General features: G+C 41.2%; 2 protein-coding genes across 4 annotated transcripts; one reads left to right on the plus strand and one right to left on the minus strand.

The window, feature by feature from the left end:
* Window positions 1–500: 500 nt before the first annotated feature.
* On the plus strand, window positions 501–2,527 carry nanp (N-acetylneuraminic acid phosphatase). Its single transcript, XM_028006058.1, has 2 exons — window positions 501–679; window positions 1,623–2,527. The coding sequence occupies exons 1-2, from the start codon at window positions 590–592 to the stop codon at window positions 2,262–2,264; spliced, it is 732 nt and encodes a 243-aa protein (XP_027861859.1). The 5' UTR covers window positions 501–589; the 3' UTR covers window positions 2,265–2,527.
* A 966-nt stretch (window positions 2,528–3,493) lies between these two features.
* Window positions 3,494–17,186, minus strand: polr1b (RNA polymerase I subunit B). Of its 3 annotated transcripts, XM_028007485.1 has the most exons (16): window positions 16,851–17,186; window positions 15,438–15,645; window positions 14,271–14,438; window positions 14,047–14,193; window positions 13,430–13,562; window positions 13,217–13,353; window positions 11,912–12,135; window positions 10,479–10,650; window positions 9,803–9,974; window positions 8,618–8,899; window positions 8,131–8,264; window positions 7,886–8,056; window positions 7,655–7,811; window positions 6,551–6,747; window positions 5,423–5,673; window positions 3,494–4,474 (listed from the first exon to the last, which is right to left on the minus strand). In XM_028007485.1, exons 2-16 carry the CDS (start codon window positions 15,612–15,614, stop codon window positions 3,592–3,594), a joined length of 3,405 nt encoding a protein of 1,134 aa, XP_027863286.1. In that variant the 5' UTR covers window positions 15,615–15,645; window positions 16,851–17,186; the 3' UTR covers window positions 3,494–3,591. The 3 variants fall into 3 exon arrangements, with proteins under 3 accessions (XP_027863286.1, XP_027863285.1, XP_027863287.1); XM_028007484.1 differs by lacking the exon at window positions 16,851–17,186 and having other exon boundaries at window positions 15,438–16,251; XM_028007486.1 differs by lacking the exon at window positions 16,851–17,186 and having other exon boundaries at window positions 15,412–15,520.
* Window positions 17,187–17,978: the final 792 nt, after the last annotated feature.

Consider the following 17,978-nt stretch of genomic DNA (forward strand, 5'->3'; position numbering starts at 1 on the left):
TCTAGTTTGGGAGCTAAATATTTTTGCTTGCTTATTACAGCACATAGCTTGCTATTCTGGACTAGTAAACTAGCATTAGTAAACTAAATAGTTTAATATTCTGGACTAAATAGTTAGCGAGCTAAAAGTTTGGTTTGTAAGGTATATAGTTTGCTAACTAAATATTAAGATTGACTTTAAATATATAACTTTCTTACTAAATATTCAGGTAGCATGTTAATAGCTAAATATTTGATTTGTTTCCTAAATAGTTTATTTTCTGGACTAAATAGTTAACGAGCTAAATATTTTAGTTTGTAAACTAAATAGCTTGATAACTAAATATTAAGCTTTCAAGCTAATAATATTTAGCTTGCAACCAAATTGACAATGCGGAAGTCCTTAATTAAGCAAGTTAAATACCATCAGTCTGTCTGTCTAGATATCATTTAGTTTCAGTGTACGCGTGGCACCATCTAGAGGGAAAATTGTGAAAATGCGTAATTTTATCTCTAGAACTACAAATCCCATGAAGCACTTCACTTTGCACCGCTTCTGGAAAGCTGTGCTTGTTTTCCTGGTTAGCGTTGAATGACGGCGTGCTTCAGCAATGGAGGGTAAAGCTGTGAAAGCGATCCTGTTTGATTTGGACAACACGCTCGTAGACACGAGTCGAGCCGGCGACGTGGCGCTAAAGAAGGTGATAAAGGCTGAAAATGGTTCCGTTAAAACTTCCGCTGATTGTTGATGTCGCCAGCTAAAGTTCTCGGTTTTAAAGTCAACAACCCTCGCGTTACTTGTTTTACGGAGAAAATGTTTTATTTTATTTTATTTTATTTTATTTACACGGCATAAATAAGAAAGAGTCGATATTTGAACGAACTGGGAAGTGAATGAAGACGTGGTGTCCGCTCCTTAACAGACTGCCGGCGCACGACCTAGAAAGGAGTTATGAAGACCGGCAAGGGAGGAGTTTTCCTCCTAAAAGCCTGGGGAAACTCTTGTTTTCACGAGAGGTGATAGCTTATTAACACAACCCAAATTATACACAGTTAATATGTATGTTTGTAAAACAAAATTCTAAACAGTTGAAACAATTTAGTGCAAAAAGACATTATTTAAAATGTTAAGACTTTAAAACCATCCTGGTTATTTAAAAAAAAAAATTATATTCTTGAAAATTGTTTGTTTTTTTTAACGCAGAAATACACAAGCATAGTTCTTTAAACAAAAATTAAACTAGTTGAACATTTCTTTAAATCTAAGTATTCAGTTTTTTCTCTCGTCCTTGCTGCACTATTCATTATTTTTATTATCACGATTAATCACTTCAGTCCTAGATTGATTTTCTGTCAGACAGAATCAAGCAAAGAATGTGTCTACTTGTACTGTGTATCTAAATATCTTTCAGAAAATTTCCTTTTTTTGTCCAATTGATGATTGATTACTAAATTGACAGTTATTTTTAAAAAATCAATTAATCACAATTAATCGAATGTAAATATCATTCAGCAAATGGAAATGTTTCAGTCCAACTAACGATTAATCGATTACTAAGTTAGTTGATGATTATTTTCATAATCAATTAATCACGATTAATTGCTTCAGACCTATTTATGTGGCTTGGTTTGTGTATTTTGCAGACTGGGGAGCTTCTGAAGTCCAAACTGAACCTGGACGACGACACAATCCGCAGCATTTGTGATAAATTCAAGCTGAAGCTGCTGTGCGAGAGCCCCGATCGGCCGCCTGGCTCCTCCCAGGACGACATCCGCATGTGCCACTGGACGGAAAGCATCGCAGAGACTACAGGAAGCAGCGCCGCATCCGATTTGGCTTCTCAGTGCTACTATTTGTGGAAGAACAGCCGGCTGGAGCTTCTGTGTCTGACCCCGGAAGTGCGCGACCTGCTGAGGCAGCTCAGCGGCCGGTACAAGCTGCTGCTGCTCACCAACGGCGACGCTCGGACTCAGAGGGAAAAGGTGGAGGCGGCCGAATGCGAGGAGTTCTTCGACGCCGTGGTGATCGCCGGAGATCACGCCGAGCAGAAGCCGTTCCCGTCCATCTTCCAGCTGTGCTTCAGCTTGCTGCAGGTGGAGGCGAAGGACTGCGTCATGGTGGGCGACTCTCTGGACACGGACATCCAGGGCGGGGTTAACGCCAAAGTTCGCGCCACGGTGTGGATCCACAGAGCGGATGGGTCTGAGCTGGACGGTCCGGTGAAACCAGACTACACTGTCCCGTCTGTTCTGGACCTGCCGGCCGTCCTGGCACAGCTGCAGTGATGTGAATGTGAACTGATTGTTTTTAACCTCCATATGTTTACAAATATTTTCAGATTTTATCAACTTTTTGACACTGTATGTTAAATTTAAGACACTACAATGAGTGAAGCGTGAAGGGGTGTGCAGAAGTTTACCTCCACAAAGTGGGCATTAAAGTCATTAACCTGAAGATTTAATTATTTTAACAGTTTTTGTTCAAGGGTGGCGTGGTTATACAACATAAATTAGTAAATAAATAAAAAATAAAAAGTTTGTAAACCATCCTTGAGAGAACTGGAATAGTTCATCTGAACTCGTTGATTTCCAGGCAGAAACTCTGCTTTTATATGCTGGGTTTCCCTCAGTGTATGATAAGCCTGGCGGGTCACCAGGCTTTACTTGTGCCCCCGCCAGGCTTAGCATTGCTAATTTATTAGTTGTTTTTTTTTTATGATTGCCTTTTTGTAAGACTTTATAGTTGGTGTTTAGGTATTAATCTTCAAGTCTTCCAAAAATGCATAATTATCAAATGACGTTTTTAAATTTCCTGTCAACTTCAAACACTTTTTAACTCAAAAACACGGTGGGCGGCGGGAGGACTGCTCTAGCGCCCTGAGCACCGGGTTGATCAAGTTTTCTGGGAGAAACCCTGATATGGGGTGTCATTTGGAAAATTACACTGTAAAAATGAGTAATCTGGGTTATTTAGTCATAAGAGGAAACAAACGGGTTAATTTTTCTACATCTTGCCCATTTATAAATGTCAGTTTCAAACTAAATATTTATTTAGCAAGCTAAATATTTTATTTGTAAGCTCAACTGGCAAACTAAACCTTAAGTTCACAAACTAAATATTAGATTTGTAAATGAAATAGCTTTGTATTCTGGACTAAACAGACTAGATATTTGATTTATAAACTACATACCTTTAAACTAAATATTTACTTTGTATGTTAAATATTCAGCTTGCAGACTAAATATATAGTTAGCAAGCTGAAAGCTAAATATCTGGTTTGTAAGATGAATAGTTTGGTATTCTGGACTAAACATTTAATTAGCAAGCTAAATATTTGGTTTGCCAACTAAAAAGTTTGCTATTCTGGAATAAATGTTTAGTTGGCAAGCTAAAAATTTCATTTGTAAACTAAATAGTTTGTATCTAAATATTTGGAATTGCAGCTTCTGAAATCTGCAGCTCAACTAGCTGCTACTGTCCACAGCTACTAATAACCATCATGTAATAAAACGGCGACAGTTAAAAATCTTTTATTTAAGGGTCAAAACATTCAAACTTTAGCGCTACCTGATAAACAGCTGCAGAGGAAAACAGAGGCTTTGATTGTTCCTTTCACTTCACATCCAGTTTCACTTTGATGTTCATCGCTGCTAGCTCAGCCACGAAGTAACGGAAAACGTACGGAACAGACACGGAGTCCACGGAGTCGCTCTTCCCGCACAAACTGCACACCGTCTTCCGGTGGCGCATGGCCGACCAGAATGGCGGCGGCTTCTCCAGCAGCGGCGACAGCAGGCTGCCGCAGTCCACGCACACCTGCGCCACGGAGCGGTCCGAGCAGTTGAACAGCCGGTCCTGCAGCAGGAAGGACGAGCCGTGGGCCAGCAGCGCGTCCCGCTCCATCTCCCCGAACCGAATCCCGCCCTGGACGTTCCTTCCTCCCAGCGGCTGGTTGGTCACCTTATCCCGCGCTCCCGTCGTGCGCACCTGGAACTTATCGGACACCATGTGGCGGAGCCGCTGGTAGTACACGACGCCGATGAAGATGTCGGCCTCCAGCTCCTGGCCGCTCAGCCCGCTGTAGAGCCGCTCCGTGCCGTAGTAGTTGTAGCCGCCGGCGCGCAGCATCTCCCCGAAGTACTCCAGCGCAGAGTTCTGCTCGGAGAAGGTGAACGGCGTGGCGTCGTGGCTCAGGCCGTGCATGGCGGCCGACTTCCCGGCCATGCTCTCGATCAGCATCCCGATGGTCATGCGAGATGGGAAGCCGTGCGGGTTGAAGAGGATGTCCGGGCTCATGCCGCTCTCGGTGAACGGCATGTCCTCGGCCGGCCACAGGCGGCTCAGGATGCCCTTCTGACCGTGGCGGCTGGCGAACTTGTCGCCGATCGTCGGGTTACGAGGCACTCGGACGGTGATGCAGACACGTTTGAAGAGACCCGATCCCGTGTCGTTGCTGCAGACCTTTATGTTGTCGACGACACAAGCCTCTTGGCTCCTACAGACACAAAACATACAGTTGGTGGCGTTTTCACATCTGATAGTCCGGACAATTAAAGTATTTGTTACATTTCAACTGCTGTGGTTCTCTTCAGAGTAGCACTACTTCAACATATTTTTACTCAAGTAAAGGTTACAAGAAATTACTCAAGTAAGTATTTCCAGTCTGTGTCTGGTGAATTTCTGGTGAAAATGGGTTTTTTTTTTTTTCCATTCAGTGGGTAGAAAATCCACAAGTTTTACAAAGAGTAAAAATACTTCATAATAAAATTATTCAAGTAAAAATAAAAAGTACAGAGTTGTAGAAATTAATTTTTTCAAAACTCATTCAAGTGAATGTAATTTGTGTAAATGTAACTAGTAACTACCCAACTCTGGTTCTCTTTCCCACTGCACTGCGTCAAATGAACCAAACTGAAAAACCTGTTCCCCTCCTCACCGGTGGGGGCGCTGCACCAAGAACTACTGAAGAAAACAACACAACTTTCTCAAGAAATATGAGCACAACTTTGTTATTCACAAAATGTTAACAAAAATGGAGTGGCGTCAAATTTCAGCAGCTGTAGGGTTTCTCTTTTGTCTTTGGTATAAAAAAAAACAAGTCATTTCTCCCACTGGTGCTCAACTGGCACGTTTGTTGTGGTTGTATTTACCCAGAATGCCATGTGCTGCAGTCCACTTCCTGCTTTTGGTGCGGTCTCTGGTGTGCTTGGTGTTCACATAGCATTTGAACTGAACCAGAGTTCACTTCAACTGAACCAAGACAGAGGTTTGTAGGCGGACCAGAGATCGCTTTTTGGTCGACTATGTGTTCGTAATTGACCAAAACAAGAGATCGATCTTTTCACAGATTATCTGTCTCTTATTAAACTGACACATTATGGTGACAGTTTTAACGAGTATTTAAAACAGTGGAGTTTGTTTGTTCGGGGCGTGAAGCAGTGACCTGTAGAAGCTGACGTAGCTTTGTCCCGTGTTCAGGTTGATGTAGCTGTAGAACGGGTCTCCGTACTGAAGCACCGACCCGATGTGAGGCAGCCCGTCCACGTCCAGCTTCCCGTTCACTTTCGGGTCGCCTGGCTTGGCCCCGAACACGACGCCGTCCTCTCCCTTCACCTTCTCCGCCAGGTCCACTAACTCCGTCTTGTAGATGCTCCCGTGAGCGAAGCCTCTCTCCCAGGACGACTTGTTCACGATCTAATGACATTGAGAAGCGTTTCATCCCTAAACCAACGATTCTCAAACTTTTTCAGGCTGATTAACTCATTTAACAAACAAACACGGACCACCTAACATGAAACTGCCCCACAACATGTTAATATATAACCTGGAATGAGAATATTAGTTCTTAAATCAGTTATTTTCATGAACAAATCTACTGGGGCCATTTTGACTTATTCATAGATTCTGAAAACGTGCTTTCCAATGATATGAAATACATAGAAATTAAAAAAGAAGTTGTTTTATACCAAATGTGGTATGCATTAACAATATCTTACGGCTATTTGAAATTTAGAGTCACAATAAAAGAAAAATAGACATGAGCTGCTTGGCGGGAACAAAAACCATCTTCTGCACCATTACATATAAAAAATAACACCCCCACTTCTACAAACTGTATTTATTTGCGAATTAAATTAAATAAAAATAACAAGAGCGTTATAAGCAAACAAAGACGTAAAAATAAAGAACAGTTCTCACCAACTGAGACTCGTTCACGGCTTAGAGCCGATCAAAACAAATCTAATCGTTCATGAACGACACATCAATACTCTGAGCGGGTTTAACTCAGCTTCCTTCGATCATAAGTAATCCTGACGTTGTTTTCTTTCCACCGGGTTCTTCACTTTTTCTTTTCAGTGGCCTGGCTTTAAGCCTTTTACCCATTATTACTTATAAACATAATACTTTGGTAAGCTAGCTGTGGCGTCGCACTTTTAGCTGACGTCACGGCAAATAAATGGTTGTTTACAGGCAGTACCTTTCTGACCACTAGACGGCGCCCGGGGACCACAGTTTGATAAAGACTGCTCCAAAGCGGGATACAGAAACCAGACCGTTAACCCGCGCTTACCATGGCGTCCTCCATGTCGTAGCCGGTGTAGGAGATGACGGCGACGACGGCGTTGGTGCCGCTCGGGTAGTTGTCCAGGTTGTAGTGGTCGTACATGTAGGGCCGGACCAGAGCGCTCTGCGGCGTCTGGAGCCGGTACAGCTTGTTGTCAGAGCGATCCGTGAACGAGTGCAGCGGGAATCCCATCGTCTGCTTCCCTGCAGTGGAAGATGGCCGATTCACAGGATTTAACAATTCCCCAGCCCCTCCAGGATGGTTTACTTATGATTGTTGTGGATTAAAATTAGGGATGGACTTAAAGTTTTATCATGATATTTTGTGGTACTGATGCGATAAAAATAAAAGTGATAACTATTTAACTGTGTGGTTGTGAATCACAATATACACAGTCAATATCATTAATTACCGATTTGTTTTTTCTTTAAATATCTGAAATACTACAAAACTGGCAACATTTCCTGTTTTAGCCACAGTTTTCTCTACACTTTATTTTACATTGAATCAGACTTTAGGCAAGTGGTAAAACTTTAAACTGCTGCTGTGTTAGTTACCAAGCAGGTTGTTGCTAGGTAACCAGGGAACGAGTGAGTTGCTAGGTAACCAAAGAGAGAGACAGTAGATTCCACCAGTCTAGCTTAGCTAGCAGAGAGAGACTTTACTGATCCCACAGGAGAAATTTTCTTTCTCCCAGCATAGCACACAATAAAAATGTAAATAAGTAAATAGATAATAAATAAAGTAATAATTAGAAGCATACAACAATAAATAACAATGAGAAACAGTCCAGACCGGCAAACTGTCATCATGGCATAAATTGATAAAAGAATTACAGTTTTTCAGTAAAATCTTGCTGGATGCTTGTGGTATGACTTATTATGAAATACAAAAAAGGCTAGCTAAAGAAAAACTTGTGTTGTACATTTTCCGTTTAAGAACATAAAAACTCGCCACGGAAAATCTCATCCTAAAAAATATTGCAAAAAGCGTTGGATGAACACATTTGTGCCATGCTTGAATTCCAGTCAAGGGCCACAGAAAGTTAACTAAAGGGTCACAAATGGCCTTCGGGCCACAGTTTGGACACCCGCGGCGTAGCCAACGTACCCATCTGGCACTGGTACATGTTCCTGGGGCTCTGGTTGTGGTCGGAGTAGGGGATGAAGTTGGCCACCACGCTGAGCATGCTGTGGGGGAAAAGCTCCTGGTGCGTGCTAACATCCGGCTCTATCTCCGCCTCCAGGATCCCCACGTTGAGGTAAAGCTGCAGGCGAACAGCGTGCAGCTGGTTTAGTGCTGCTGGTTCCCCAAAAACAGTTTAACAATATGTTAATTTACCTGTTCAAACGTGCCAATCAGCTCTTGCTTCCCAAGAGCCAAATTCTGGACGGGTCGCATCATGCGGCACAACGTAGTGAAGAGGAACAGGCCCGGATACAAACTGGGCTTCCCGGTTTTAGGAACCAGGACGATCTCAGTCCAGGGAGGGACTTTCTTCTGTCCCAGAACCTGAAGGAAGAGTTCAGAGGTCAAGTTTACCTGGAAAAACGACCAAGAGGACGAGAAATATTCATCCAAGTCACCTTAAAGCGGCGCAGCGAGTCGGCGACGGATGGAGCCAAATCAGCTTCAACCCAACCGACAACGGACCCATCCAGAACCACCGGGTAGCAGTCAGAGAAGGCCTGACCCGGAGAACCGTCCACCGGGGTGACACCTGGGGAAGGAGAGAGAGAAATAAGAAAAAAAAGAAGACAAAAGAAAAATGACAGATTGAAAGAAAGAAACAGAGAAAAAAAGAAGCAAAGAAAGAAAAATAAAGAAAGGAAGGAAGAAAAAGCAAGAGAATTGGAAATGTAAAAAAATTAAGAGAAAAAGGGCATAAAGGAAATAGAAAAGAAAAAATGGAATAAAAAAAGGTAAAAGGAAACAGAAGAGAAGAAAAAAGGAATGAGAAAATAATGAAAAAACAAAAAGACAAAATAGAAAAAAGAAAGAAAGAAAGACAGGAAGAAATAGAGAAACAGAAAGAAAGCAAAAGCAACAGAAAGCCAGCGGTGTCGTTCTCACCCAGCGAGCAGAGCAGCGCCGGCAGCGCGGTGGTGTACGCGGTGGCGGTGACGACCTCGCAGCTCGCCGTCATGTGGTTCATGAGGCCGCAGGGCTCGCCGTCCGGCGTGTGGACCGGACACAGGAAGCCCCAGGACTCCGGCAGCAGCTTCCTGACCGACGTCGTCCTCATCTTGGCGAAGGCGGCTCCTCTGTGGACGCAGCGGAAGTGCGACAGGTAGCGGATGAAGTTCAGCTTGTCGGCCACGACGCACAGGCCCGTGTTCTGCAGCATGCCGAGACCTGGAGGACGAAACGACCTTTGACCCCACAGGAAGAGCTTTCCTCTTATGCCATTTCCATTGACCTTTTAGATTTAAAAGTAACCTTTAATTAGATGCAACTTTAGCTATTAATGTGTCAAAGAACTAGTCGGATTTAATTTTAGCATTTTAGCTCATAAACAAATATTTGTAAACTAAATGGAGTAACTCGGTGTTAGTGGCAACATTAAGCTAACATTAGCATTTTAGCTCATTTTGATATAAAACTGAGCTTAGCAAACTAAATGTTAGTAAACATGCTAGTGATAGCCCTGATAGTAATGGCAGCATTTAAGCTAACATTAGCATTTTAGCTCATTTTGCCTTCTGAACAGATGTTTGAATTCGAAATGGAGTGAATCAACGTTAAACATGTTAATGATAGCGCACATAGTAATGTAGCAGTTAGCTAACATTAGCATTTTAGCTTATAAATGAATGTTTGCATAAATTCATTACTAACTAGACAAAGTCAGTCAACATGCTAGTGATAGCCCTGATGGTAATGGCAGCATTTAAGGTAACATTAGCATTTGAGTTAATTTTGATATAAAACTAATCTAACATACAAATGAAGTAAATCTGTGCAAGTCAAAATGCTAGTAAGAGCCCACATACTGACGGTAGCATTTAAGCTAACATAACGGCATTTCTTTGTTTCGACCCGTCTGAAACATACAAAGAATTGAACCACAACCTTCTGTTAGTGCATCAACATCTCTGGACCACTTTAAGGAACTCCTCTTTTCAGTGGTAGCAGCTGTTCTGGTGGTTGCTAAACTTTAAATTAGCTTCTCATCCTCTCCCAAGCATTAAGATAATTTCTTTAATCCCAAGTTAAGCTAGTTAGCTAGCTGGTCTTTGTGGTTGTTGTTGTGCGTACCTGTTTTGGAGTGCAGGTTTCCGGTGGCCAGCAGATATTCAAACGGTTTGGTTAAATCCGACCCCATGGTTAACAACTTCATCACATTCTCGGTGCTCAGTTCGCCGGTCAGCTTGGACCCTCGCTTATCGAAGGAAAGCTTCACCGATGTTAGCCACGCCGTTAGTCTCTCCTGCGGGAGAGATTCAACGGAGTTAAATTAAATCTTAATGAAGACGAGGTTCACACGGGTTTCCTGAATTTACAAGTTGTTTATGGGTATTTTCAAAGGAAAGAAAACAGATGAAGAAAGGAAGCAAAGATGTAAAAAAAAAAGGGGGAGAAAAGAAAGAAAAGACATGAAAAGGTAAAGGAAAGAAGATAGAAAGGACACAAGAAAGAAAGGAAGGAGGAGACAGGGGGAGGAAGAAAGGAAGGAATGAGGAAAGGAACAAATGAACGAAAGAATGAAGGGGGAAATGAAGGATGAAAGACAGGAAGGAAGGGAAGAAAAAGGATGAAGGAAGGAAGCAAGGATGTAAAAACAGGGAAGGAAGAAAGAAAGGAATCCAAATAGAAATAAAGGAGGCAAACAAGGTAACACAGATGGAAAGGAGAGATGAAGGAAAGAGGGACAGAAAGAAGGAAGGGTACAGAAGAGACAGGAAGAACCCAAATAAGGGCGGGCGGGTCTGACCTTCAGGAACATGAGGTAGAGCTGACCCGGAGTCAGAACCTCCTGGCACATCAGGCTGTCCGGGTTCTCCTCCATGCACTCCTGCTTGGCGAAACTGAAGAGCTTCCGGGTCGAGAAGCACAGCAGGTAGAACTTCTCCAGGTCCGACTTCAGGTGGATGCAGAGGCATTCGCTGCACACAAAACGCAGAATTTCACCATCATTTTTATTTAATTTTATTTCATAACTGTGCTGCTCTTCCTAGGGAGTTGATGTCACCGAGGGCACCGCATGCGACGCATAACTCAATGCTGCACAGCATTAAATTACACGTTTTTTAAAAAAACGTATTATCTGATATACTGGCTTGCCATACATGAACGTCTAGAAGGATGCGCATATTGAGGAAAAGTTTAATACTTTGAGTCGCTCGTTTCAGAAAATGAAATTCATTATTAGGGTTGGACAATAAATTAATAACAATATAACATTTGATCAATATCAATAGATCACACATCAGATAGGATATTCAATAATCAATATGTAGACTATTCACTGAACTCTGATCCAGAAGCTAGCTTGGTGGAATCAACTGACTCACTCATTCTTTGGTTGCCTAGCAACTCACTTATTGTATGGTTGCCTAGCAACGACCGGATGAGTAACTGTCGCAGCAGCAGCAGCTTAAAGTTTCTCCTCATAGCTGCTTAAAAATAAAAAACAATGTCGTGAAGTGAAAGAAATGTCACACGGCCAGTCTGGCAGTATTTCAGACACCTAAAACAAAAAGTTAATCAAAAATTATCGATAGTCTGATATGAAACCCTGATATTGTGATAAATTTTTCAGACATATCATCCAGCTCTATTTATTATATACATTAATTATACAGAGTGAAATATTTCAAGCCTTTATTTCTTGTAATTTTGATCATTACGGCTTAATGTGAATGAAAATCTAAATTTTTTCTGAGGTCTAGTAGTTTTAGACAGAAATGTCACATTTCTGGTGCTTTGGTCTCAAATAGCCCTTATTTTAAAAGGACGACTTTGTTTTCAGAGATAATTTATGTTATTTGTCGTTTCTATTTTATTTATTTTTAAAATGTCTTCCAATTCAGTGTTAGATGTTCATTAGAATTTGAAACTTATTGATCAATGCCATTAGTGAAAATGGTCTCAAAACAACAATACTGTTTTTTATTGCAATAACTTTTCAGACAATTTATCGTCCCAAGCCTAGTTGTCTGTGATAATTCTGTCCCAATTAAAAATAGAAAGTCAAACTTTTGTATTATTCTTGAACTGAAGTGAAGGGCCACACACAATCAGACCACAAATGGCCCCCGAGCCACACATTGGACACCCCTACTCTAACCACTAATCCTCAAAACTACAATGAAAGACATGAAAGCATTTTAAAGGGGTTATTTGTACATTATAATAAGTCTTTACTTTAGCAGGAAGTTGGCGCATTGCTCGTTGGTGTACCACTCCGGTACGCTCAGCTTGACCCGGAAGCGCTCGCCCAGGTAGTCGAGCACCTTGCTGCGGGTTGTGCAGCCCTCCTCCGACACCATGCGCAGCATTTCTGACACACAGGTCTTATAGAAGGAGTTGTCCTCGCTGCCTTTGATCAGCTCCTGATAGATCTGGAAATCTGTGAAGTCCACCAGAGCCTGAGCAGCCGAGAGTCAAACAAAAATACAAACTTAAAATCAGGAAGGCACCGACCCACTTTTTCCAATTCCAATACCGATATCTGTGGTATAGTATTCTACTTTATTTGTAGAAAATCTTTTGGACTAGTCCCAAAATTTCTGAGTTTTTCATAGCAAAGTTTTACTTTTGAAACTCAGGAATTTCCAAGGTTTTTTTTGTCTGTAACTAAATATTTCTGAGATTTTTCTAGTAATTTAGCAATAAAGCTATCTGAGGTACAGTAGACTTAAAACATTTCTTTTTGTAAAACACAGACATAAATATAAAACGCCTGTTAGGATCCTCATAGATAGAAAAAAAGGAGTAAGTACTGTCAAGAAATAGATTAATAAAGAAAGGAGAAAAAAAAAATTTCAAATGTTGGAAATTTGCTGAAAAAACCCTAAAATTTTTAGATTAAGATCAAACATTTTCTAAGAAAAAAGTGGAAATTTCTGACTTTGAAAAGTCTACAATTTCCTAGAATATCTCACAAATTTTGACATTAATCTCAGAAATTTGCAAGAAAAAAACTCAAATATTGAAGCTAATGTCAGAATTTTTGTAGAAAAAAAAACAAAACCTGAAAATTCCTGAGGTTAAAAAGTTAAAAGTTTTCCACTTTTGGGAATTTTCTTAGTTTGAAAAATCATCGAATGTTGAAATTAAAACATTTTAAAGTTTTTTCTTGAGAATTTTAGAGACTAATCTCAAAATTTCTTAGTAAATTTTTGACTTTCGCAGCTCATAAATTTCCAAGTTTTTCTATCAAATTTCTGAAATTGATCTCAAAATTTCAGGGGTTTTTTTTTTGCAGAAATTTACTCCTTTTTTTTCTAACACGCCGTCATATAAATGCACTGGATTACAAATGTGTTTGATAACTAAGAAACACCAAGAAAGTGCAGTTAGAAATTATAAACGCAAAATAAATAGAATCAGACTGAATAGATCTGCATTAATGGATCTGACACATGTTGTAGAATTTTATCAGTACCGATACGGTTATCGGATCGGTGCAGGTATCGGATCGGTACCGGTATCGGCTTGGTGCGTTACCTTCAGAGCGAAGCTCAGCGGCAGGAAGAACATCTCCTTCTGGTAGATGAAGTTCAGCATCACGGTGCCGTTCTCCAGGTAGTGGAGGTTCATGTTGATGGCCGAGTGCTCCTCCCTCACGCAGTGCAAGGAGATACCTGCCAGCAGGGGGCGGGGCTTGTTCTTAAAGGGGCGGCTCTCATTTTTAAAGGGGCCGTGGCTCTGCGTCCTTACCGTACTGGGTGTATCCCTGACCGCGGCTCTTCCACTTGGGCCTGGACATGGCGACCGGATAGTTCCTCCTCTGCTGTATCAGCATGCGGACGACCTTCTCGATGCCATTCATGATGAAGTAACCTCCCATTTCCTGCCAAATCAAAGACAATTAGTGGGATTTAACTGGAACAACTCCTTTGCTCTTAAAGTCACAGCTTTACTTTATAAAATCTGGACTTTTAGTGATTTATTTATAATATGAAATCATTATGCATGTCAAATCTCCCCCACAGCATGATGCTGCCACCACCTTCGCTACATAGTTAGTTGTTAGGTATGAACCTCTCCAAGGAGGTGGTATAATCCTGACTGCATACCTGATGAATCTTTAGCATTTCATTCACTTTGTGCAGTGCACCAGTGCTTTTGGCTTCAAATAACCTCCCAGCATGATGCAGCCACCACTCTACTTTAAAATTAGCATAGCCTTCTTGTTTACATCTACAAATAGAGTCTGTATTTTCTGCAACAGTTTGCATAGTGAGTAATCATTCCACCATTAAAATAAATCACTTAAAGCTTGAATCTGATTGGCCGTCATGGTTGATGATAACATCACGGACGGCGTAGCGAACCTCTGCCTCTTCATGATGCTTTACGAGCTCCTTAGGCGACAAGCCGTGGAGGTTGCAGAGCTTGGACTTCACCATGATCGGCACCTGACCCAGGGACTGCTTGATGATGCCTTTCGGGATGCCATTGATCGCCCAGCTGATGTCCGCCTAAAACGACACAACGCGCCGTCAAACAGAGGTCCAAGGTCTCTGTTTTGATCCCAGTCTGAGGGACGGGGCCTTACCACCAGCTTTCCTTTGTAGGAGCACCTCCTGCCTCGGCACTCTGCGGGGTAAACCTTCATCTCGGTGCAGACGCTGCCCTTGGTGACCACTGGGTTGTGGATGGAGGCTTCCACAAAGGCGAGGGTCACTTTGTCCTGTCTGAACATGAACTCCAGGGGCGGGATTGCCTGAGAGGAAACACTGGGTAAAATCAAACATGGCCGACGAACAGCTCATAGCTAATAACAATACATCAATAACAATATATAGCAGGGTAGACATAATATCAGTATAATACGTCTAGAAAATATTCAATATTCACTGAACGCCAATCCTGAACAGCACGACATTCTGGTTGATGTAGCCAGAGGAAAGGCAGCTAAGCTAGGTTGGTGGAATCAACTAACTCTCTCGCTCTTTGGTTGCCTAGCAACAACCTGCTTTGTAATTGGCACAGCAGCAGTTTCAAGTTTCCCTCCATATCTCACAACTGCTTAAAAATAAAAAACAACAGAGTGGAGTAAAAACTGGATGAAACAAGAAAGGTTACGCACCCAGTTTGGCTGTATTTCAGATATTTAAAGGAAAAAACTAATCAATAATTATTGACATAGACTGATATGAAATGCTAATATTGTGATACATTGTACAGCCATATTGTCCAACTCCGTTTATAACTTTCTGTTACAACTTAATCTCAAATTAAAATAGTGGGGAAAGGTTATTTAATTAGTTATCAATTAAAATAACGTTGTTTAATTTATGTAATCCAAGATGATCAACAGGTCATTGAGTGATCAAGAGTAATAAATATTAATTACATTGAAACAATCCAAACAAATCACCTTTCTGCTCAAATTAAATGCTTAAACACAATAAACAAATTTACACCAAAAAAACTAAAAATGTTCTCACAAAGTTTTCTCGCATTCAACAAACAGAAATAATTTTAATTAACATAAAACAAGTTAATTTTATTGTGACAGCGGGGCGAACATGAGTAATAAATGGACAACTGGAATAACTTTATGAAAAATGACGTTTGGGTTTTAATCTGCTCTGATTTCACCCAGAATGACATAAAACTATCCGCTTGGCATTTAGCTGAGTGACGAATCGATATAATTTAGCATCTTAAGCTAAATCTCTGAAGCTTATTACTCCGTATTAGATGTCCGGTGACCCACCAGGACGACCCGAGCGAGCCCCTCGGTGACAGCCTGGTTAAAGGACTCGATGTGGGCCTTGGTGAGGTCCTGGACGGCGGGGTGCTGTTTGTCCTTCAGTTTCCCGAAGCCTCCATCCGTCAGGTTCTTCAAACTCGGTCCCTGAGGCAAATTCGCCCACTTATCAGAAGGCTCCATGTTTCTGCTTCAGCTTGTTTACCACATGGACCTGCTGACACCGGAAGCACATTTATGAGGCACCGGAAGAGAAGCAGGAAGTTGTGCCTTTTCTGCCATCTTGTGGTGGTTAATAAACTTTCGCTCACGACTCCATTCGGTAAATTAGTTTATAGTGGAAACAAGTTGACAAATAATTTTATAGGCAGCGAATTACATGTTGTACTTGAGAATGGTTAATATTTTTTGGGTTTGAAATTTGATCAGAGTGTGACATCTTGTTACAAACAATCTTTGTTACATTGCCGTCATATTGTATTTTCAGAAACATAAGCGTTTTTTCTGCATCGTTTTCCCGCTGCGCACCGCACTAACTCATTAATATCTACATCTCCAGGTTTCAGTTTGTTTAAGTTGTCATAATAAGTCACTACTTGAATACTTTTTTACCAAATTCCTTTTACTCTTGAGTAAATTCTTGGATGGCTACTATTAACTTTTACTTGAGTAAAAATATGTTGAAGTAGTGCTACTCTTACTTGAGTACTCTGCCCACCTGTGATATTAAGCATATTAAGAAATACGGAAAGTTTAATCTTTATACCTTTAATAAATGGTAAATGGACCGAACTTGTCCAGGGCTTTTCCAATCATTTTGACCACTCAACGCGCTTTACACTAGAGCAGCGCTTCTCAATACCAGTCCTCAGGCCCCCCTGCTCTGCATGTTTTAGATGTGCCTCTATTCCAGAGCAGCTGATTCAAATGACTGCATGACTATCAAGTGCTGCAGAAACCTGTTAATCACCCACATATTCAACCCAGGTGTGTGGCAGAAGGGAACAACCATGCAGGGCAGGGGGGGCGTGAGGACCGGAATTGAGAAACACTGCACTAAAGTCACATTCACCCATTCGCAGTCACAAACGCGCACATATTTACACACCGATACGCAGATCTACGCAGTTATTAATAATATTAATTTCAGATTAATACTAACTAAATATTAACCTAGTTTTTAAATCACGCTTGTTTTATGTTCTTTTACATATTTCTCAACAATGATTATTTTTGTAAGGGTATTTTTTAACAGAAAAGTAGGTGGTTATTTGCGCTGTGGTCCAGTTGGGGGCGCTGCGGAACCAAGAAGCTGCAGTGGTTTTAGTAGAAAACGTGACGTTCTTGTTGCCCCTCTAGACGCTTTACTGCCCAGGTTATAGTAGTTGGCGAGGCGGCGTAAGAAGATGAAAACATTACCGTAGTAAAAAGACTGAGTCTCGCTGTATTACTCAGGCTGCGCTACAGCGTCTATTCACAGGCGCGATCCCACTACTGAGCGGCACGGGGGCTTTGACCTGCTCCGTTCCCGACCTGGGCCGGTGCACCCCTCCTTAGGCGACCTGGTGGTCCCGGGCTCCCCCAGGAGCACCATATCGATACCGAACTTAGTGCGGACACCCGATCGGCATAGTCCGCTGCAGCTCAGAGCTCCTGAGCTCAAACGATCCGCCAGCCTCAGCCTCCCGGTAGCTTGGATTACAGGCGCGCGCCACCGCGCCCGGCGAACGATGCCCGCTCTCAACGGACATTTAGCCCTTAGCAAGGTGACGTCATCACGTACTGCCGACGTCTGCTGCATCACAACAACCGAACATTTTCCTTTTTCTTACTTTTATCGGTTGAAACAGGAGACTACTACTTATCTTAGTATTATTATCTTATCATTCATTAAAAACACTTGACGTGAAGCAGTCCCCAACTGGACCACAGCGCAAATAACCACCTACTTTTCTGTTAAAAAATACCCTTACAAAAATAATCATTGTTGAGAAATATGTAAAAGAACATAAAACAAGCGTGATTTAAAAAACAAAATATTTACTATTAAAGGTTTAAAGATGAAACGTTCAATATTTCTTAATATTCTTAATATTAATCGTTCATGTTTATTAAGTGGTCAGCTAATAAATAAAAAGATGCTAAGTGTTAAATTATGAATAGTAAAGTCTTGTTGAGAGTCTCAGAAAGAAGAAAAATAATCAATTATTTATTTTTACATTTATATTTACCTTTTCTTTAGATTTTAAATTACAAAGTAGCAACTTTGCTTTTGTTTTTAGGTTTTAATACATATTCTTCAGTACACTCTTGAACTTTAATGACAATTAGGTGATTTACAAAGTACTGATGAAAAAAAGCTAATAAAACAGAAATACCTGTTTTATCCTTTTAGGGTTATTCTTTGGGGAAATATTGTGAACATATTGCATGAAAACACCTAAAATAGCTAAAGCTAGCATTTTAAAATTACCTTTACATTTTTAACATGGTCTTTTAACAACGCAAACAAACACAGGAGACCTAAAGATTCCTCAAACATGCCAG

This window comes from Xiphophorus couchianus, chromosome 22 (assembly GCF_001444195.1).
Source record: "Xiphophorus couchianus chromosome 22, X_couchianus-1.0, whole genome shotgun sequence".
Classification (NCBI taxonomy): Eukaryota; Metazoa; Chordata; class Actinopteri; order Cyprinodontiformes; family Poeciliidae; genus Xiphophorus; species Xiphophorus couchianus.